We start from the raw sequence: 23709 nt of genomic DNA, 5'->3' as shown, positions 1-23709 counted from the left end.
TGTTTTGCATCACTTTCAGGTACAAATGTCCCTTAACAATAAAGAGTGTTCTGGAAGTTCGCTAGAAATATGATTAACATGATTTTCCCTTGCACCAAGAAGATTGCGAGGTTTAGGAGTCTTTAAAGCCCAGTGAGAAGCTTACCTTCAGCTTTTAAATATTTGTCAAAGACTTTTACACGTTGACAACCCTCATGTAGCAGCCACTCGGAATCTTCCAAACGAAACTAAACATTGCATCAAACAATTACCAATTACCTTGGATTGCTCTGAACGTATTTCTTCTCAAAAACTAAGAAAAGCATTGCGTGAAGATTCTTTTCATCAATGGAGCAAATTGAAAAGTAAAGGTTTGGGAGTTGTTTTCTGTTCTCACTGGAAGAAAGGTAACTCGTGAATCTCAACCAAAAAGGGACTTTCGAGCAGTCAGTGGACGCAAGCGATTAAGATGAACTGTAATACAATACCTGTACGTACTCTCCCTGGTAGAACTCTTGACTCAACCCGTTGCAGAAGATGCGACGAGCAAGAAACGCTTCCTCACGTCTTGGGTTTCTGCCATCATGGAGAATTGCTCCGAATCAACAGACATAATACTGTTCGTTCTCTCATCGCATCTTCAATCCGTCAGAATGCTTCCTGTGAGGTTTATGAGGAGGTTGGTTGCGTCTCTTCTGATGGCTCTACTAGACGTGCTGATATCATCATAATTGATCGGCAGAAGGATAAGGGTGTCATTCTTGATCCCACAATCCGTTTTGAGATGCACGAGCAACAGCCACAAGAGGTGTGTCGTGAAAAACAAGTCATATATGAGCCTTGTTGTCAGCATCTCTGAGCACAATACCACATCACACGTTGGACAGTTTTTGGGCTCATGTTCGGTGTCCGTGGCACGATCCCACGAGAAACTTTAAATCAACTTAAACAATTTAAAATTTCTGATGCAACGATTGATGCCATAGGATCTCATGTGTTAAAATCATCCTTAGTAATAATTAGTAATCATTTGTACCCAACAAACTTTTATTGTAAATGATTTCCTATCTTTTCGTATCATTTATCTTAATGTTTTTTTTTTTTCCTTTGAAATTTATTGTATTCTTTATGAATTGATTAGTAGGCCGATCTATTCGAACCCTTATTTAGAGCGGCTTTTTAAATTTAATTTTAATACCTAACTTATCAAAGCACGTAATTTAGTTTAGAAAGATAAATGTTAGAACTGGCAGGAAGCTGATAGAAGATGGTCGATAATATGTGCAGATGAAGAATGATGGAAATTGGGGCTCGAAATGCTGTGGAACTTTACAAATTAGTTAATGTATAAAGTCAATAAAAGTAGGCCTAATAATTGTTATTTGGTTCAATAAAAGTGAGATACACTCGTACAATACATAATGTGAACAGTTTTGTATATGAGTAGGCCTAGTAAATTAATATTTTTATCAATCATAACTGCTCCACCTACTGATTAAATTGTTCTTGGTGATAGTAGTAGCAACTGTAATCTAATCGGCTTTGTTCTTCACTCGTGTTAACACCTGCAGATTAGATAAGTAGCCAATCATCAGCGAGTGAGTGAACTGTGTTATGAAATGAGGTTGAAACTTTTTCTACCGCAGAGTTCCTTTTAATCCGCGGAACCCTTGTAGTCCATTTTCTTTGTTTTGCTGCTGTTGTTATTATTATTATTATTATTATTATTATTATTATTATTATTATTATTATTATTATTATTATTATTATTATTATTATTATTTACTGCAAACGGGCTTTATAGCCGAAATCGACCTGACCTTATTTTTCTACAATTAAGTACGAAGGTTTGTGTATTTGTATTTGTGTTGCTTTTAATGATAGTTAATTATTATTTACTCATGTGTATTATGTAATTAAGTATTACTTTATAAATATAACATGTCCTAGATTATGTATATGATCAGCTCAATTCAATTTATTAAGCCATTAAACATACAGCGATAGGCTTCGTCACAATACAGAAGGAAGGGAAAAAAAACATACATTTGAAAATACACATATAATGGAAAACAGTAAAGTTTAATTAGAATGAAAACACAAAACATTTTGAAACTCTAAAATTAATGAAAACACTTCACTCTTAATGTAATAATTGTAACTAAATGTAAATAACTTTATTTATTAAAAAACAATTTCGTATGAATTTATGTTAAGAAACTCATCTACAGAGTAGAAAGGATTAATTAAAAGCCAATTATAAAATCTAGCTTTGAAACCATTGGTTGGTAACTTATAATATTGACCGGGAAGCTTATTATATAATTTCATCCCCATGACAGAAACATTTGTACTAGTTTTATGTAATCTACAATATGGGATATTAATTTGTTCACTATTTCTAATTTCTTGATCATGTATATTGTCTATATTTTGTCGAGTGTAAAGGACTAGGTCGTATATATATATATATATATATATATATATATATATATATATATATGACAGTTAATATCTGTGATTGTTTGAAAAGAGATCGACAATGTTCAAGATAGTTAGATTGACGTAGAATTCTAATGGCTTTCTTTTGCAAAATCAAGACACTCTCAATTTTGCTACCATTTCCCCAGAAAACTAAGGCATACCTAATTGTCGACTGAAAGAACGAAAATTAGGCACATATTAAATAATTTTAAGAAACGCAAGTCACTAATTTCTTTAATAAATATATAACTCTTGATAATTTTGTGCATATATATTCGATATGTTTTTCCCATGTTAAATTGGAGTCTATAAAACGTCCTAGAAATTTAGTATAGTTTTGTATGTTGTCCTTTTTTATTACATGATTTAGGGTAAAAGTTATGTTGATACCGTAAACTGGGGTAAAGAGGATCACATGTGGTAAAGTGGATCATATGTGTATTGTTAGTGGCATTTATAGAAGAAAGGTTTTCTTTGCATGTGTGATCCATGTGGCGCTGACTTATGTAAGCAATACACATATGATCCACTTTACCACATGTGATCCTCTTTACCCCAGTTTACGGTAGTCTTTTCTTGATTAAGCAAAAAACCATTAGATTCAAACCATAAAGCCATCTGTGATACAATATCATTGGTTAGAGCATGTAATTCATTCAGAGTAGAGCTAGAACATAAGAATGTAGTGTCATCAGCATATATTGTTACAGCTTTAATGATTTTAGGAAGGTCATTTATTGCTACAAAGAATAGCAGTGGACCAATTATTGAGCCTTGTGGAACACCATGATGTATACTGGAGAGACTTGACCAATTTTCACCTATTGAGACTAATTGCCTTCTGCCTTCAGTGGGTGTAATAAATTGTTATTATTATTATTATTATTATTATTATTATTATTATTATTATTATTATTATTAAACTATTCTCTTAACAACGTCTGTATTATTAGGAAAAATTCTATTAAAGATCTTGGTGTACTACTCGATTCTAAATTATACTTTCACGATCATGTTCAGTATATTTATAATCATTCAATAAGAATGCTTGGTTTAATAAAGTCTATAACTTAATCTTTTTCTACTCCAGAGTCTCTATTAATTCTATACTTTACTTTGGTTCGATCTAAACTTGAATATGCATCTGTAGCCTGGAATTCCATTACTTCAACAGATTCGGTTAAATTGGAAAATATTCAAAGAAAATTTATTTCCTTATGTGCTTTTCGATTTATACCCAATTCCTCTGACTTTAACTATGAGATTACCTGTAAATATTTTAACTGTTGTAGCCTTTATGCTAGACGTCAAAATCTTGATTATCAATTTCTTTGCAAAGTTATCAAGGGTGATATTGATTGTGAGTCTATCATAAACGACATCAGCCTTCGTATTCCTACAAAAGGCTTAAGATTTCAAAAAAATGTTTATAACAGAAATTTTAAATCACTTTCTCCAGTCTGTAGATGCATAAAATATGCCAATTTGCATGGGCACAATTTAGATCCTTTTAAGGTATAGTTTCGTTTTGATTATTAGTATTTACTGTTCTTGTTATCTATTTTATTTATGTATGTTTTTGTTTATTTAAGATATTATTTATTTGTTTTTGCACCTTTGTATCTTCTGTTTGTGTATTGTTCTGAACTATAATTGGCCTCTGGCTGTTGTTCAGCACACAAATATTAATAATTAATAAATAAATAAATAAAATAAATTATTATTATTATTATTATTATTATTATTATTTTAAATATAATTTTTTACTCTGTAAAGCAGAAAGATTAACCAGTGCAGCATGCAAACTGTACAATTTCAGACAGAATACTTTAGAAAACTTCCATTTTATGCTACTAGAAGTATATTCATTTCTGCTCGTTATACATAAATTGAGAAATTGGTGGAAACCAAATGAGGTATTTTAAAATGTCTTTGTGACCGAAAAGTGCATCAATACCAGTGCAGAGATGAACAAAGTGGTGGATCAGTAAGTCTAATAGACAAATGATGATGATGCCGAGGAGGAGGCACAACTTCAACTCCTCATGTTCTGTTTACATATTTACAAGAGCAGGTTGTTTACATATTTAGTAAGACTAATGCGGTCTTCATCCCTAAAGATAACTGTAAATAAAGCCATATTTAGATAGTTAGATGTGTGTTTATCTTATCTGTCTAGTGAGACACTTCCAAATGAATCAAGATTAGATGAAAATTGTTGCCCGCTAAGTAGGTCTATAATTTATAATTTAGTCTAAAGATGTAATTAGTTCACTATATTTTATGTCGAGACTTGACAGTTTGCTTATCAAGTTTCTATATCCCAGAAAGGAGCAAATTAAAAAACTAGATTATTACTTCTGAAATGCTATGCCATTTAAAAATTGCGTTGGAGTGTGTCTGGTGTGTGTATTTGTGTTGTTTGTGTCTATAATGTGTGTATGTGTGTGTGTTTTTGTGCGTGTGTATATGCGCGCGCACAATTTCATAGATGCCGAAACATTCAAAGTTTCAGGACTGCATATAGAGATGAGCTTAAACGATATTTTAAAGTATCTGTGACAACTGTGACTGTGACAATTAAATATCTGTGACTTTTATCGGTGATTTTGTCACTCCGATATTTTATATCGATAAGTAAGCACAATATGCATGAATTACACCGATATTTTGTCATACCGATAAAAATTAACAGGAAATATTGAAGAGCAGAGAAATGCGAATAAGATTTCTCTATACACACCACACATCAGTGATTTATATGGGAAAATCCAACAAATAAATTATGTACATGTGCCGTTAACAAATAAATAAGCTTACCTACCTAATAAACAGTAACATGTCGAAAGTTAACCTCATGTACCAAGAGGTTATATTGTAGATAGTGAATCATTTGATAATTTTTAAATCTAGTTGGATATGGAGAAATTGAGGTTATTTGATTATTCTAATCGTTTTAAAAATTGACCCATTTTATTGTATATATAGTGGATAAATTATTTTAAGTCGTGCATTAATATTATAATATTGAATCATAGAATAAAAATTAATGAAACATAAGTATTCGGAAAAAACATTGGAAAATAATTGCAAAACAATACAGTTGTTCAGACAGGATTTTACACAAGATAAAGTACTGGTAACCAATGGTATTATCACAGTCTACTATATACAGTCGCGAAGCTCAATATGTAGTAAAAATGCAAACATGGGTAGTTGCCCACCACTAGGATCGCTACTATCGCCTCATCATCGCAGATCTCTATCCTAGCAGACGATAAAATATGTTACACTTTCGTTGTCGTGTTCTTTTGGAAAAATTAACACCTTCCTTCCATTATTGAAATATTAAATGCATAAAGTTAATTTATTATTTTAATGAAGTATATTAAATTCCACCATAAACTCGAAGATACTTGCAAGAAATAAGTAATATAATTTTTGTTTGTGCAAAACGAACTGAAATTTACTATAATCGCTTCACTCATTCAAGATTATAGCGATAATTAACTATGAAACCAATAAATATTAATTTGCATTTCCCTTTACAACAATAATAATGGAAATATGAATTAATGGAGTAACTTACGTGTACCGATACTTGTAGTGTAGGCTTACGTAGGTAACAAAGTGGGATGAGGTTAAGCAATAATAATCACACCAGAATTGGAAATAAAACGTGATCAATAAATTTTATTGTAACAGACTTTTTCTACGTCTCTAGTAAAGCAACAAATAAAAATAACAAAATTAACAGCTATAATTAAAAACATATCCTTTGAAAAAAAATAGGCCTAAGCAATGATAATCCCACCAGAATTGAAAATAAAACGTAATAAATAAATTTCATTAAAACAAACTTAATTTTTCTACGTCTTTAGTAAAATAACACATAAAAATAATAACAAAATGAATAGCTACAATTAAATATATATCCTCTGAAAAAAAAAAAGTAGACCTAACCTTTATTTCTCTGGAAATTTAGCAGCCTAAGTGACAGAACTTTAACCGGTAACTGATGTCCTTTCGGTTAGACTGAAACATTTCATTGTGAAATTTAAGGATATAATGTATTCTAACAGTCACAAAGAACTTCAAAATTAAGAGTTTTGTTTCTGCACAGCATTCTTGTGGAAACCCGGGAACCTTTTTGAATCTTTCGGAAATCGGACAAAGGATAACTCTGGCCTCTTTCTCTTACTGTTGGTACAATTTATAGCACTACAAACGTCTTCTCCTTGTCCCATATTATTATTCCAATTATTATATTTTAGCCATTAACATATTCATTACAACCAATAACGAACATTTCACAAGCATCAATGTGAAATACGCAACGAGCTAGCACTCGATAGAAATACGACACAGTCCAAAGTCGACCCATGGACAGTCTATTGTTTCTAGTTGCTAACCGCTTGGAGCGCTTTATCACGAGATTTGCAAAAAAAAAAAAAAACACCTCAAGCTTTGCGACTGTATATAGTAGACTGTGGTATTATTATTATTATTATTATTATTATTATTATTATTATTATTATTATTATTATTTAAATCGTACCGCCTAATTGCTGTTAATTGTATCATGCACATGCGCAAACTCAAGACGTAGAGGAGAAGATATCAGTCACAGAGTACTGAATACGGAGCAGATTTCGATAGCGATATTTTGTCACAGATATTTCGCGTTTATCTGTGACAAAATATCGGCAATCTCTAACTGCATATTAAGTCCATTATCAGAGAAGGCAAGGAAAGGGGAATGTCTCTACTGCATCTCTCAACTTGTTTTGAGATACGGCTTAACCAGTATGATGAATGTTTAACTTGGGAATTTTTTTTTGTCACCATCACCTGCGTAAACGCCGCCGCTGCCACCACCACGAGCTATTATTCAAGACCCTTATTGTTAGTAACATATCCAACAGAAAAAGTTTACTTCTGTTGGCATCGACGATAATGGACTGATACGCAACTTCAAAAGGTTGAATGTTTCTGCTCATGACACTGATAAAACTGAAAACCGTGTATCACAGTGAACCCGTGAACATCTGAAGTCATCGTTAATTATACATCCTGTCAACTGTTTCCTGCCCCTTAAATCGGTCTTAATCAAGAAGATAAGATAAGCTAGAATTACTTCGACTTTATATTTATTTGGCGACCAAATGTTACCAGTAGTGTCGCAGAGCGTCTGATTTATCTTGCTATACACCGTATTTACTTTTTAACGTGTAGTTCGTGGCTAATTATGTACAAGTGAACAGTGCGTATGATACATACGTTATGTCGATAATGGGTGAGTATTATGTTGCAAGTTGTCTGTGCTAACACATATGGAAAAAATAGTTATTATAACCCTATGGCCGGGAGGAAAAAGGTCTTAAGTCAATTTTTTTAAAATGAGATTTTTATATATTCTGAAAGCGGAAACAATTCTCTACAACCTGGTAAAACGGTTAAAGTCAAATAAGACTCCTGACTGGATTTATAGAGCTTTACCAAATGTCCTAAGTACCTTTTTAATCGAGCACACATAAAATGAAAGACTTAAGAATATATAATAGGCCTATTTTATTCCTTACAAACAAGCTCTAACTTGTATTTTAGCTATTTTATCACATACTAGCCGTACCCGTGCGCTCCGCTGCACCTGTTAGAAATAAATATAAAGTAATTACATAATTAAAATAGGACGTTTGATCCAGGGAACAACTTTTATAACAGCGCAAGATAATCTGCTTAACTCATTACCCAATTTTTTTTTGCATTGCATTTATTGCATATATATTTTATGTATTTTAACACGATTCAATTGAGCATAGTTAAAATTTGAATTATAAAATAATGGATTGCTAAGCTAACGTACTATTACTACATACTAAATCAATACACTCTCGTTATTCGTTAATTCTCTGAGATTAAAATGAGTGTACATAAATATTATTTTAAGAAATACAGAAAACGAATGTACAAAATAGCCTATCAAATTTTCTGTGCATAAGCTATTTTAATCTTACATGTCCTCGATTTACTCAGACGTTACTGTAATAACATTATAGCTTTATGTCCATCTAGAGAAACTACACTTTCCAATGGTGAAATAATAATTAATTATACAAATCGGTTAATTTAGCTTCTGATATTACTTCATAAAAACACAGAAACATTCTCTGTAGGCTATGTTTAATAGCTTTCGATTGTTGATGTCTAAGGCCTCTGTTTCGATTGTTGTTGTCCAGGGCCCCTTATAGACGGAGTCATTTGTTCTTAATTCATTGCACCGTCTTAGATGGCGTTATTTTAATTTTAAAGCTCATTTATCTCATTAAATATCAGTGCTATCAAACTTTTGTGAAGAATAAAACTTATCGGAAATCATTTTTAAAGAAACTTTTGTTATGTAACATTTTTCACAAAAATCAATAATAAGCGAGATATTTCGATTTATTTAATTCAGTCCCCCTTATAACCCCCCCTTTTAAATAAAGTATTTTGAATGCCATATAGCCTGAAATCTAAGTTACAACGAACTTAATTTATATTCCATTTTTCATATAAATCGGTTCAGCCATTATCGCGTGAAAAGGTAACAAACATACAGACAGACATACAAACAGAAATTTCAAAAATGCGATTTTCGGTTTCAGGGTGGTTAATTATATATGTTAGGACCAATTATTTTTGGAAAATCGAAAATTACCAGAAAAATTTCGGCTACAGATTTATTATTAGTATAGATTGATGCTCTTTCCTTTTAAAACTTTAAGCACCAGGTAAACAGTCCTATATTGTTTAAGACCTATTTTGCATTCCTAATAATTTACGTTTCCTATTTATTTTGACATGAAAAAGGTCTTATGTTTAAATAGTCTCTTCTTCTCAGCTTGGATTTTAGTCTAAAAAGGGCTTAAGTGCGGCTATTTTTGGAAATAATCAAGAAAATTGTTAAACGAACAACATTACCTATTTTAGAAGAAATATAAACAAATAATACCCAGAAAACCTCTTAATTAAAAGAACTCTATAATTGACACCAATTTAAATCTTTCTGCTGCTCTCCTGAAAAGTATAAAATTTTTGCTTAAGACCTTTTTCTCCCGGCCACAGAACTCTTCTCCAGAAACAGATGTTGGACTTAAAATTCCCACAATTCGATGTACCCTTCTGCTGCTCCATCAGTGATCAGAGAATAGTTAACACTAGATTGTTCTTCCAGCCATTCTTTTTTAAAAGAGACATCTCATACTAATTTTTTTTTTTACCCTGGTGTAAAAATAAAATGATAATGTGTATATAATGTCTGAATATCTCATAGCTTAATATAATATATTCACAGAATTTTTATTAAGCATTAATGTTCCATGTAAAATAAAGTAAAAAAAAAAACACGTGTTAACGTATTACTTGTCACATCCGTTACAGAAAATAACACTGTAAATAATCGTGGAACTTATCACACATATCCTAGTTAATGTCATCTTTTAGGTAACCAGTAAAGAATTTTTAAAATATAGGTATTCAAAAATATTAACAGACTTTTAAATTAATATAAAATGAAGTGTTGAGGGCGGATGTTATTTTTGTCACATCGTTAGAGCGTAAAAAATGACATTAACATGAAAATCTTAAGAGCAATAATGATGAAAATTTACACGAGTCTAAGAAAGACCAAGATAACGAGGTGAGAATGGAACATACAAAAAATGTACTGTATTCACATTTGAAAATTAACTCCTTAAACTGTGTACATGTCACGCCCGTTACAAAAGAATGGCTGTCTAGTCGTATACGTGAATAAATATTTTTATTCTTTCTTTATGAATGTGAATGAAATACGATATAATATTCGTTATCTCTATTTTATTAACGATTTATTACACTATTCGCGAAAAAGTCTTATTTAATATAGGCCTAATTCTAGGTTTTCGTGTGTTCACACTCGTAAATACAGTGACCAGTAGCGGCTCGTGCCTGAACTTTAATGCTCCTTTTTGCGAGGCTGAATCTTCTCTGACCACTCATTCTTTATCTGAAAATACAGTACGTACATTTTATCTTTCCACACTGGCAGAAGTAGAGTGGAAGTGGCAGTGCACAGCACAGCTGCTCACATGCAGCCTGCTGAGAGCTCGGTATGAGTCTAGAACACGCGAGATAAACCGTAGAAAAGACTTTTTTTTACAATCTGAAATAATGAAAGTCCTAAAAATTGCTTACCTTTTCAAAGACAATGTTGAAAATAATCCCCATTTGCTGCAAGGCAGGCACTGTAGCGTCTAAACACATTTTGGTTCACACATTGCATCTCTTTTATTTTTATTTTAGTTGGTTATTTAACGACATTGTATCAACTATTAGGTTATTTAGCGTCGATGAGATTGGTGATAGCGAGATGATATTTGGCCAGATGAGGCCGAGGATTCGCCATAGATTACCTTACATTCACATTACGGTTGGGGAAAACCTCGGAAAAAACCAAACCAGATAATCAGCCCAAGTGGGGATCGAACCCGTACCCGAACGCAACTTCAGACCGGCAGGCAAGCGCCTTAACTGACTGAGCCACGCCGGTGGCTCATATTGCATCTCTACTTCCGAAATGTTGGCCGTTTCTTCACATTTTTAACTTCCCCTCCCCCCCCCCCCTGATGTATGGCTGACTCTCACTTGTGCTAACTTCGTGAGAAATTTTCGCGGCAATTGTTTTAATCGAACACAATACTTTTCCTCTGTTAAAACATGGTGCTTTCGTCTTCTTTTTTGTCCAGTATTGATCCCATACGAGTTTTGAATTTATTGACTATTTTATGAACTGTAGTTCTTTCAGGCAGATCTGTCCCAGGAAAACATTCTTGAAATTCTTTATGACACTGAGCAGTTAAGTTACGGCAAATGAAAATTATTTGTCCTGTATTAAATCTCTTAACCGTGACTCAAGCAACAGACACAAATCGAGAAATGAAACTCAGTACTGCATTACAATAACAGATGTTCTGCTCTGAAACTCAACTCAATACTGCACACAGTAACAAACAACTCTTATCAGTGACTGCGTGTCCTTGAATGGCAGCGTGCGCAGCTACTTGCTGCCAACTTGGGTCTCTTATGCGAGCGTGGAAAGATAAAGTGTATGCACTGTATTGGGTAGGTTTCTCCTGTGCTCTAATAAAACACTTCCCTGTTAATCGGAATGACACTGTCTATGTCACACACTAAAAAGAATTCGAAATTTCCTTCCGTTGCTTCTCAAGAAGAATTTAGTGCAGTCGCTCTTGATGCCTTATTTTGATTACTGTGACACTCTCTACACTGACCTTAACATGAGACTGACAGACTACAGCGTGTTTATAATGTATGTGTTCGATTTATTTGCAACATCCGTAGATCTGACCGTATCACACCTTCATTAAATATGCTGTCCTGGGTTCGTCTCAAAGAGCGAAGAACTATTCACTCTCTCACTTTACTCTTCAATATTCTTCAAACCTCTAACCTTAGCTACCTAGCTTCTCGTTTTCAACATTTGGCCTCATATCACGAAATAGATACTCGCTCACAACACCATATCACACTCTCCATTCCTAAACACAGAACATCCTTCTACTCTCCATCTTTCACGGTCTCTACAGCTCATCTCTGGAACTCTCTACCACAACATGTCAGAGACTGTCGGACATTGTCTAGTTTAAAAAATAAATTAAAATTGCACTTTTTGAATTAGATTCCTTTCAGTTATAAGCCCTTTTCTCTGCCATAGTTTTGTAAAAATATAGGCTATATATTTCTTTTTCCTTCCTTTCCCCTTTTTGTTCTCTTTATCAGCCGATGAATTTATAATCCTAGACTTTTTATCGTGAATTTTATTTAATTTTCGTATTTCTTTTCTATTTTGTTGTCATTTTATTACATTCCATTTTGATATATTCTTCCTTACGTTTTTCCATATTAACCATTTGTACTAAATGAGTTGCTTTCACGATATTCCAATGTATTTTACTTTCTTTCTTTTTTTTTCTATTATGGTATTATTTTCATTTTGTTTAGTGTCGATTTTATTATGCTATTATTATTATTATTATTATTATTATTATTATTATTATTATTATTATTATTATTATTATTATTATTATTTTGTAATATGTTAGCATTCTGTTCTTTAACTTTCTGTTAAATTTTCACTGCTTGTATACTTTGTGACCTGGCAGAGTGTAAGAGAAGGCCCTATGGCCTTAACTCTGCCAGTATAAATAAAGAATAATAATAATAATAATTATTATTATTATTATTATTATTATTATTATTATTATTATTATTATTATTATTATGATTATTATGGAAGTGTTTTTAATTTATTGTTGCGTGGATGTGTGTTGCAGGTTGTTCTGGTCTGATAGTGCTGCCACGGGATGTAGTGGGTGAGGAGGAGCGGGCATCTTTGCTCCCGTTCCGGAACAGCCTGCTGTACCGCCAGCTTATGTCCTCTGTCAGCGACCAGTACAGGGCTGGCAAGAGCCAGGTGACTGACAACAACTCGGCCGAGACACCAGGTGCGTACAGTTAAGATTCAGTGGACAAAGACAGTCTTGGAGCTGGTCTTCTCAGTGTAGGCCTACTGCCTTGCCTTCTGCCATCATGACATAACTCCTCTATAATTTATATATATATTATTTTAATTTACCGAAGTACATATGATATTTCCATGCAGATATTCTGCGTCATCATACGATGAAAGAGTAATGGAACAGAAAAATTCTCTCCGGCACCGGGATTTGAACCCGGGTTTTCAGCTCTACATGCTGATGCTTCATCCACTAAGCCACACCAGATACCCACCCCGGTGTCGGACAGAATCATCTCAGATTAAGCTCCAACTCTTGGGTTCCCTCTAGTGGCCGCCCTCTGCACTACGTCATAGATGTCTATGAACGTAGGACTGAAGTCCACACATGTGCTGAGGTGCACTCGTTATGAGTGACTAGTTGGCCGGGATCCGACGGAATAAGCGTCCTCTATAATTAACGTATTAATAAGGGAGAAAGTATTGCTGTGTACTGCAACATTTACAGATTCGTGGGGCCTATTCTACAAAAATTATGTAGTAATACTTAACCCTTGACACTTAACCTGGGGTATTTTTTGACCCCACACTGTATTTTATTAGTAATATCTACAGTCACATATTCCGAAACGTCCTCGTAACCTAAGTGTGTTATCCTTGATTATTTTAGCTTCCTTTACAATTAAAATTATTTCATAATTATATACTGTTTTTTTGCTTGGGTTCGTGGATGGCACCAGCTATAGAACACGTCTTTATTTTCTGCTTAGAAATTATTTTGCAGTGATAGTGTTTTGTTGTAGGCCAAGTGAACATGTACTTTGAAAACTGGACAAATGAAACAAATATAGCATAAACTGCAATGTAGGCTATGGGTAAAATGTTTTAGGTTCAAGACTAATTATTTGTACTTGTAAAATTAGCTTCTTGTTTTTTCTACTGCAGCAGGTGATGAGGCTAAATTAATTATTTGTCTAAACATAATAATTAACACTTGATGCAATAACAATTTATTTTTTGTGCTTTATTTCGAGGAAAGTGAATGTGTTCTCTGATAATTGAAAAACTAAAAACATAGATACAGAATAGTGTACCATTAAACTAATTAAATTAATTAATTAATTCATTGTTTAAACATAGTGAGTAAGTCTGAAGGTTCTATAAAAGCTTTAATTTGCTTGTACTGTATATAAAGATGGAGTAAGCTATGAAATATCCTAATTATTAACAACAAATATTCTTGGGGTCAAAAAGTATCCCAGATAAGTAGCATGGAATTCTAGAGCAGCTAAACTGCGAGGGTTAACACATGAATTTGTATGCAACTAACCAAAATAAGAGTCCCGCGCCGTGGCGTCGCGGTCTGAGGCATTCTGCCTAGGACTCGCGTTACGGAATGCGCGCTGGTTCGAGTCCTCATGGGGGGAAAAAGTTTTTCTCATGAAATTTCGGCCAGTGTATGGGACCGGTGCCCACCCAGCATTGTGATGCACTTGGGGAGCTACGATAGGTAGCGAAATCCGGTTTCGAATACCAGCCATAACGGCTGGGGGGATCATCGTGCTAACCACACAATACTTCCATTCTGGTTGGATGATCGTCCACCTCTGCTTCGGCATGTGGGCGTGAGGCCAGCAGCCGGCTGGTTGGTCTAGGCCCTTCATGGGCTGTAGCGCCATGGATTATTATTATTATTATTATAACCAAAATAAGAAAAATTCCACAAAAGCTTGTATTCTATGTCCCTGCATGTTAGTTGTAAGTGTTGTTTGTGTATGAAGATAGAATAAGATAAAATTTTATGTCCCTGCATGTTAATTGTAAGTGTTGTTTGTGTATGAAGATAAAATAAGATAAAATTGTATGTCCAAGTAAATTTGCTTGTAACTAATATAAATTAGAAAAATGTTCCTCTATGAAGCTTTTCGTGCATCTCTGTTGTATTTTACTGTATAAGCTTACTTACTTACTTACAAATGGCTTTTAAGAAACCCGCCCTCACATAAGCCCACCATCGGTCCCTATCCTGTGCAAGATTAATCCAGTCTCTATCATCATATCCCACCTCCCTCAAATCCATTTTAATATTATCCTCCCATCTACGTCTCGGCCTCCCTAAAGGTCTTTTTCCCTCCGGTCTCCCAACTAACACTCTTATTGTTTCTAATTCACGTTAACACTTGTTTAAAACTTGAAACTATATTAGTAGAATCGTTAAAAGTGTTAAAATGTAAAACAGGTTATGTACCTAAGACAGATGGGTCCCCGTTTCGACACCGGTGCAATGTTATCTTCACTGTCCTACGGACTACTGCTGTTCCAGCTGATCTTGATCTCCATAGGGACGCTGTAATATAACACACTCCTTTTTGATAGCACGATAACTTGCCAATGAAGTATGAAAGTCGTTTATTTTTTTGGCAAGTATTTTTGCTATAAACTGCTGAATTAGTTACAAAGTAGTTTGTTGAACCTGTAGTAAGAGTTCAAATTCACAATGAAAACGTAAAGAAGGAACCGTTCTATTTTAAAGATGGGTTACACGGCCTTTTAAAATACTTCGTATGTACACAACTGTAACTATATAAAATCAAAGTAAACTTTCAAGTTTAAGTCTGCAACGAAGTAAATAACCCCACTAACTACAAGACTGGATTAAGTCTGTAGCAGAAGTTGAAGAATCTAATTGGAACACCTATCATCGTATTTTCTGATGTGTTCAGCCTTAAAAGTGCATATAAGAACCCGAGCAGCATCACGAAACTTGCTTGTAATGTCGGAATTGACACCCAAACTGTGTGACGAAATGTAGACAATAACACAGAATTGATTTTGATTTTATTAGTTGATAGTACCACTCAAGAACCAATAGAATTGATTATCCCTTACCAAGGTTGGCAAGGTAATTTACTTATGTTTTTAAGTAAATTACATCTAATTTACTAGGCATAGAAAAAAGATCTTAAGCATATTATGTAAAGAACTAATTTCCTTTCTTGTATTGTACTGTGAGAACCATTTTAATTATATTTTAAATTTTCTTGTCAGTTTCATTACGAAATCATTCTTTTCTAAAGATTGTTTTACAGAAACCTATTAACATATGAAAAAAAAATTCACGTGTTTTTGCCTCTTTTTTTTTTTCTGAATGAGAAAACTGATGATAGCTCGTTTTTGCACTAATACTTAAATAATGACAGTTTATTTGGTTCGGATTTAAAAACTTAGCAACAGCTTTAAATTCCTCGAGTTTATTTTCATATGACGTACTATAACTTTAGAAAAGAAACAAGTTTGATTGTTACACCCAGGGAAGTATTTCAGGTCTGGTAGGCCCTGGCGGTGCCAAGGTACTGTTTCTGCTTTTCATATTATCGCCAAATGTTGTATTTGTAAACAGTCCTATTTCAGTTATTGTTTAAATAATTTCATAGTGAAGTCTACTACACAGGTATAACAACCTTTTTGTCTTTGCTATCAGAAAGTCGATCAAATTTTGTTTTCTATATGTATCCAACAGGTTCTGTTTAGATGACGACAAGCTGTGACCTGTATTCAGGCAGTAGGTCGAAATTTTGAACATTTTATGTAAGAAAATGTAAACAGAATGCATCATAATAATTCCAGTGAACAAAAATACTTAAGTACACCGTGATCATTGCAAACCCTACTCAGAAATAAAGACCCTTGTTGATATAACCATTTTTTCTTCTAAAGAGTGTTTCAGTAAAAGCGTGCAAAAATTAAACAGGACATATGGGGTGCTCTACAGAACATTTGGAGATATGGAACTTGTGGTCTGCAAAAGAGATACGGGCTTAAGCATGTGGGTGAGAGCCTGAAGACTACACAATCCATTGTGCATTTTTTTGTTCACCTATAATCCACAAGGTGGCTTTGCCTTATAGTATTTACATTATTTATTTATTTATTTTATTGCTAGTAAGTTTGAAATGAATACAAGTTAATAAATACAATGAAAGATAACTAGCCCACTCCTGAATGAGTAAGACTCGTGCTCAGGAGGGGATGCCAATACAGACAAAAATAAAATTAAAATTGAGACTGAATACAGATTAAATACTGTAGTGTTTAATATGTTTAAACCCAAACTATAAATCCAATACAATTTTTTTTAGTTTTTTTTATTAATTTGGAGAGGATTCGTGGTTGAAATATTATTGGAATAAAATTTGTTTAATAATCTGGGACCTTCACGCATGCTATGATAAAAAGCTGCATTGGTTTTACATTTTGGTTCAGACAAACGCAGAGAATTCATATTTTTAGTTCTATGTTTATGTATATACCTTTCAAAGTTATTAAAATTTCTATGAAAATATTTTAATAAAATAAAATAATACATTTGTTTAATGTTGAAAACTTTGAAATGTTTAAACAACAATTCAGTTGGGTAATCTTTCTGCTTTTTTAAACAAATCTTTAATACTTTTTTCCGTAGTAAAATTAACGGATAAAGGTTGGATTTATAAGTTCCACCCCAACCTATAATACCATACATAAGTATAGATTGAAATAATGCTAAATAAATTACACGTAAACAGTTAATTGACAAAATATTTCTTACAATAACAAAGTAACATAATGTTTTACGTAATTTATTACAAGTATAATGAATATGATTCTTCCATTTTAAATGATTATCAATAATAATTATAATTATAATTATCATATGAAGGAACATGCTATGAATCAACGACAGACTCTTTCATACCATTTGAAGAGTCAAACAGTACAATGGCAGAGTACTGGTACATCTGGATGCTACATTTCCTAGTTGTTGGATTGTAAGGGGAGACCCTATTTCATGGCCTGCGAGATCACCTGACCTGAACCCACTTGATTATTTCGTATGAGAATATCTGAAATCACTTTTGTGCAGTATGAGACCTCCCCCCTAGTGGGCAAGAACCTGGAATTAGTTGCCAGGATTGTAGTCACCTGTGATGTGATTCGAAACACCCAGGGATATTTGAAAGAGTGCGGCAGAATCTCGTCATGCCTGCATTGAGCAACTGTTGTGAGGCACAAAATAGTACATAAACTCAGGTTTGTCAGTGATATGGTACTGTAGAGTAATAGCTGTAAATAATGTAAAAACTAAATGTAAATAAATACATATTAAAAAAATTGTATGCAATTAATCCGGAAAGCAGTAATAGTGATAGACATGTTGAAGCCCTTATCTTCTTAAGCTGGCTTCTCAGACCCTAGGTTCCCTAAGTTAAAATGTTTAGTAGAGCATCCCTATATCCTGTTTAATTTTTGTATGCTTTTATTGAAACACCCTGTATACATATGAGAAATTCATATCTGGAGTTTTGCCCACTAAATTCTGTATATGGACAGAATAAAAGGGACGTTTTCAGATGAATGTGTTAATATCACAGACTTTCAGTAGCATTTTAGAGGTCAAATGAAGAAAATCCAACATTAATCAGCATTTGATTGAGTGATTGATTAATTATATAATATTGTTAATAATAAGTATATATAAAATTCAATATATCATACATGTAAACGCAAGTTTATCTTCAATGTAAAAATGTGAACCTTTGTTTACTGTGTGACTTTCTTACAGTTTTGAGATTTAAGTCTACAATTAAGATATATTTACTTCTGAAGAATATGACTTTTAATGTCGTAATTTCCCACAGCTATAGACCACGATTCAACAATTCAAAGAACATTGTAGAAGTAACATAGACCGTTCGTAGATAGCTGCAGTGACTTGACTTCAAACTACAGTACAGCAAAAATATAGATAAATGAGGTACTACGTTATAGAGTGCAAAATTTGAATGGTTGTATTGTGGACCATAGTTGTGAGAAATTGCGATATTTCTTCTCTCTCACAAACAATATATTCTTTTTGGATATCGTACGCTAAGAATCACCTTTGTACTCACCTGATAATACATATCATTTCATTCAGGACTGAACTCGTTGTACCTATATCTCTTGCTACTTGGTTAAAGTATATAAACCACATTCGCTTTCCTGCTTTATTGCTCAGGAAAATAGCAATGTGGTGTTGGGTGTACTTCCCATTTGCACCAGTCTGTTGTTGTTGTTTTCTAATGCCAGGCGTTTGACAATAAAGTCATTTGACCTCTTGCACTCCAATATTTTTCAAAGATATTATCGTGGCCAGCCACTGAAGCACAGATTTTTAGGTGTTCCGAATCCATTTCTTGGTTTGAGTTCCACAATGGGCAGTTAGGGCACTGATATATTCCAATTCTATGCAGGTGTTTGGCCAAACAATCATGGCCTGTTGCCAATCTAAATGCAACTACAGACGATTTTCGTGGTAAATCGGGAATTAACTGTGGATTATGATGCAGAGAGTTCCATTTTTTCCCCTTGAGGTTCCCTTGTACTTCCCATTTGCACCAGTCTGTATGAGCTGTGATAGTGCATCTCTTACACTACCTTCAAAATATTTTGCCTGTCGAGAGTTTTGGAATTTGTGTAGGTTTACTGACTTACAATTAATTGTCCACACCTGTGGAGTAACGGTCAGCACGTCTGGCCAGGAAACCAGGTGGCCCGGCTTCGAATCCCAGTCGGGGCAAGTTACCTGGTTGAGTTTTTTTCCGGAGTTTTCCCTCAACCCAATACGAGCAAATGCTGGGTAACTTTTGGTGCTGGATCCTGGACTCATTTCACCGGCATTATCACCTTCATTCCATTCAGACACTAAATAACCTCAGATGTTGATACAGCCTCGTAAAATAACCCAATAAAATAAAAATACAATTAATGTTTTCATGTTATTATACCAATTGGTTATTGCTTGCAGATGATGCAGCAGACATGGCACCAAACAGGGAAGTGGACACTGTTGCTATGCCTTCAAGGAGGCCGTTGAATGGGGCAAGACAGGATGAAGTTGTGGTGACGTGGAATACAGGCTGCTGGGCCGACTGGCAGCTTCCAGTGCTCGTGGTTCTGTTCGCTGGTCTTGGAGTTCTGGCTGTGATATTTGTGGTGAGTTATACAAAGGCGAATCTCGTGCCGTGGCGTCGTGGTCTAAGGCAGGCATGTCACAAATCAGACACTGAAAGTGCAGTTATGTGCACGGAACGCCGGTCTGTGCAGATTGCTCTTACCAGTTCTTAGCGGGAGGGATGTACAAGAATCTACACTGGTGGCCATAATTCTGGAAACTTTTTGTTTTTGTACTGAATTATTATAACTTCTGCATTGATTCACAGATTTGTACAATTGAAAATGTTATTCGTGACTGATTCGTTAATTACGGGGTTATAATAAAGGTGTTATATTAGATCCTGAATATTTTAACAATAAATAATTGTGGGAAATTATGTTCTTGTCATTTAAGATCTAAATATTAATTTCAGATTTCATTATAATTTTCCATTATTTACTGTAATAAAAACTAGTCCATTTTTGATTTTAAGATTATTGTTGATCAGTAGAAGCATTCTTGAGCACTGTTAGCATAAAATATGGACATTATTAAGTTGTTTCTGTCATTAGTCTCACTTAAGATTTCGTTAGGTGGACACCTGATTGCTTTACAAAAAACTTTATTGATCATTTTATCACAATGGCTCCACGAAAGGACTGAACACCTTCTAGGGCAGTCACACTTCGAGAAGAAGGCTCCACAATCAAGAAAATTGCAAGAAAACTTGGTAATGGTGCTACAGTGTCTGGCATCCAGAAGGTACGGCAGAGGTACAAATCCACTAAATCTTGTAAAACAGCACCTATGGCTGGTAGAAAACCTAAAGTAAGTCCAAGAGATGTGAGGCAGATTTCTCGATTAGCATTCAAAGATCGAAGGAAATCTTCTAAAGAGATACAGGAAGTTCTACACAGCAGTGGACTTAGTATTTCTGCGAGGACTGTTCGATTAGGCACTCAGGATTCAAAGCGTATCCATTTCGGCGGCGAATGTATTTGCCTCCATCACTTTCAAATATAGAAATCCTTGTTTCATCGTTCCATATCACTTTCGCCCAGCCATCATTGGTCCATGATTGATGATTTTTGCACCAATTTACACGATTTTCTCGTTGCCCTTTGTTGAGAAATGGCTTTTTTCTGGGTCCTCTTGCTTTCAGTCTGTTGTCAAATAACTTCCTTCGAACATTGTAACACTAGAAACAATAGACTTACCCACTTACAATTCACATATCAGTCGTTTGTAAAGAATCATTTATTTACTTGATATGTAGGCTGTCCAGTATTTGAAGAAAATATAAATATTACAATAATTTCGAAACAACAAAAAACGAACACAGTATTTCATTTTACGTAGTAGGTACTCATTATTTCAAAGTAATACTCTTTCATTGTTCCTCAAGCATTATTGGGACCATTGGTGCACAAATGTTAAAGAAAATATTTTACTCCCAATTACATGCAATAGGACATTTGAGGCTTTTACACTGGAATCATTTCCTTGTTGTATATTAATATAAATTCACATTATTATTCATAAAGTGGATAAATTAAGCTTGAATTTAAATTTATATATATAGTTTATTTGGAAAACGTTGAGAGCAAGTATCAGCAAGTTGGGAGCATTACTGAATTGAGTTAGTACTTCACAAGCTGTGAAGTGAGGACATTTTCTTTATGTCAGGTTTAAAGATTTATTAACGTAAGTATATTAAGATAATATAGTAACGTGGGATGGAAAATTCGCCATTATGTATTATTTTCCCAGAAAATTTTTCCACCTTACAAATAGTTGCTTTCTTCCTTCCCTTACAACCTCAAGACCCTCACATGTATTCTTCACTCAATATTCTCATCACTTATCAGCTTATCAAATAAAACTTGTAAGTCGTCTAACCATTGATGGCTGTGTTAGTACAGACTCCAAAACAACATCATTGTCATGTTTGTCTTGCCGTGAGAGTACTAATTAAGAAATAAGAGCAGGCGAATATCATATTTTGAGAACTTTAGTAATCTGATTTAAATTCTCACATCACTATTAGGTCCACATGATATGATGAAAGCCTTTCATTTTAAAATAATTACTGTTAGCGGAGGAAAACATCATAACAGTTACGTTATATGATTCGTGATTTCCCTTCTTCATTATATCTATGGACTCCTCACTTTATTTTTCATAACGCATTTACAATCACAGTTCAGTGAGCACCCATACTGATCTGTGTTACTGAAACCAAAGCTGTTCTGGTATTGCAGGTAATGTACAGCCCTGTCGCGTTCCCCTCCAAGCCGATTCACTCCCTCCAGGTAGGGGAATAGGAACTGCACATCGCACAGAGACCAGTGCACAACGTGCAGGGTTTTGACATGCCTGGTCTAAGGCATCCTGCCTAGGACTCACGTTACAGAATGCGCACTGGATCGAGTCCTCATGGGGAAAGAAATTTTCTCATGAAATTTCGACCAGTGTATGGGACTGGTGCCCACCCAGCATCGTGATGCCCTTGGGGAGCTACAATAGGGAGCGAAATCTGGTTGCGAAAGCCAGCTATAATGGCTGGGGGAATCATTGTGCTAACCACACGTTACCTCCATTCTGGTTGGATAATTGTCCACCCCTGCTTCGGCATGTGAATGTGAGGCCGGCTGGTCGGTCTGGACACTTAAAGGGCTGTAGCGCCATGGATTAAAAGATTATACAAAGGGGAATTATTGGTTTGCTGCTGCTAATAACAGTAATAATATAATTTGTTTCTATCAGCAAATAACAGTGCAACATTAACAATATTTGCTACATCAAAGAAGGAATTGATCCCAATCTGCTGCTGGGGAAAACCTTGAAAGCGTTTAAAGAGGCTTATTTTTATAAAATACGCTAAATTTGTCGCTCAATAATGCGAAAACCGTTTGACTTTCGATAGTATATTTTTGAAATGCACTCTCCTCAGCACCTTGTACAGGGACATCATTTTATTTTTACTTCAATTTTTATTGTACCTGAGTTTTTGAATGTACTTCACTCCTACCCCTTCTACTAAGGAAGTTCCAACTCCACACAGAACCAAGACCGCAGATAGTAAGCAGTACTGAGTTACTGAGTATAGTACGTTCCAGAAATATGTTCGCGTTTTCCAGTGACGAAAGAGCTTTCAATATTGAATCATATTTTCGCACAGGTACTGTCCGTTTGCCTACGTCGCATCCCGATTTCCCCCACCTGCTTCTGCTCGCCCCTCTGTAATAGCTGGGCTGTCTTAGCTCTTTTCTGAAAACATTAATTTCTCTTAGGAATTGGAAGTTTACGTAATATTATACAACTGTTTAATTTAACTTAAATAAAAGGGCCTCGTTAAGTAATTAACTGTCACGTGATTTCCTCCCTTTCTACAATCCTGCGGCATAACCACTTGGACGGAGAGTAGATAGCATGTCTGAGTAATTTTATCTGTGCGGGTCGGGCAGAAGTGAAGATTGAATTTACAGTATGTAGAGTAGGTACAGAATTATTTCAACATGAGTTACTAGTATGAAGGACGAAACTGGCAATTGGAATCAGATGCAATAGTCCATAGTGCGATAATATGCACAAAAGAACTGAAGCCTGTATCGAAATGAACGGCCACCATTTTCAAACTTGTGTTTAAATATTCATATTATGATTATTTTTCAATTTAACTTCTTTCTCTATATTGTACGCTAATGTGCTGTAGACAGTATAATATACACTG

At 34.3% G+C, this 23709-nt stretch overlaps 1 protein-coding gene across 1 annotated transcript in view; it reads left to right on the top strand.

Annotated features, from left to right (window-relative positions):
* The window catches only part of LOC138714609 (tyrosine-protein phosphatase non-receptor type 5-like), a 64979-nt gene that overhangs the window by 12442 nt on the left and 28828 nt on the right, over positions 1-23709 (top strand). The window contains exons 2-3 of the mRNA XM_069846633.1: positions 12840-13010; positions 19848-20035. Of these exons, the coding sequence (XP_069702734.1) occupies positions 12840-13010; positions 19848-20035 (359 nt within the window). The remainder of the gene's footprint in view (positions 1-12839; positions 13011-19847; positions 20036-23709) is intronic.

Source organism: Periplaneta americana, chromosome 15, assembly GCF_040183065.1.
Source record: "Periplaneta americana isolate PAMFEO1 chromosome 15, P.americana_PAMFEO1_priV1, whole genome shotgun sequence".
Classification (NCBI taxonomy): domain Eukaryota; kingdom Metazoa; phylum Arthropoda; class Insecta; order Blattodea; family Blattidae; genus Periplaneta; species Periplaneta americana.
The sequence above is the reverse complement of the archived record's forward strand: the minus strand, read 5'-3'. Positions and strand labels throughout refer to the sequence as shown.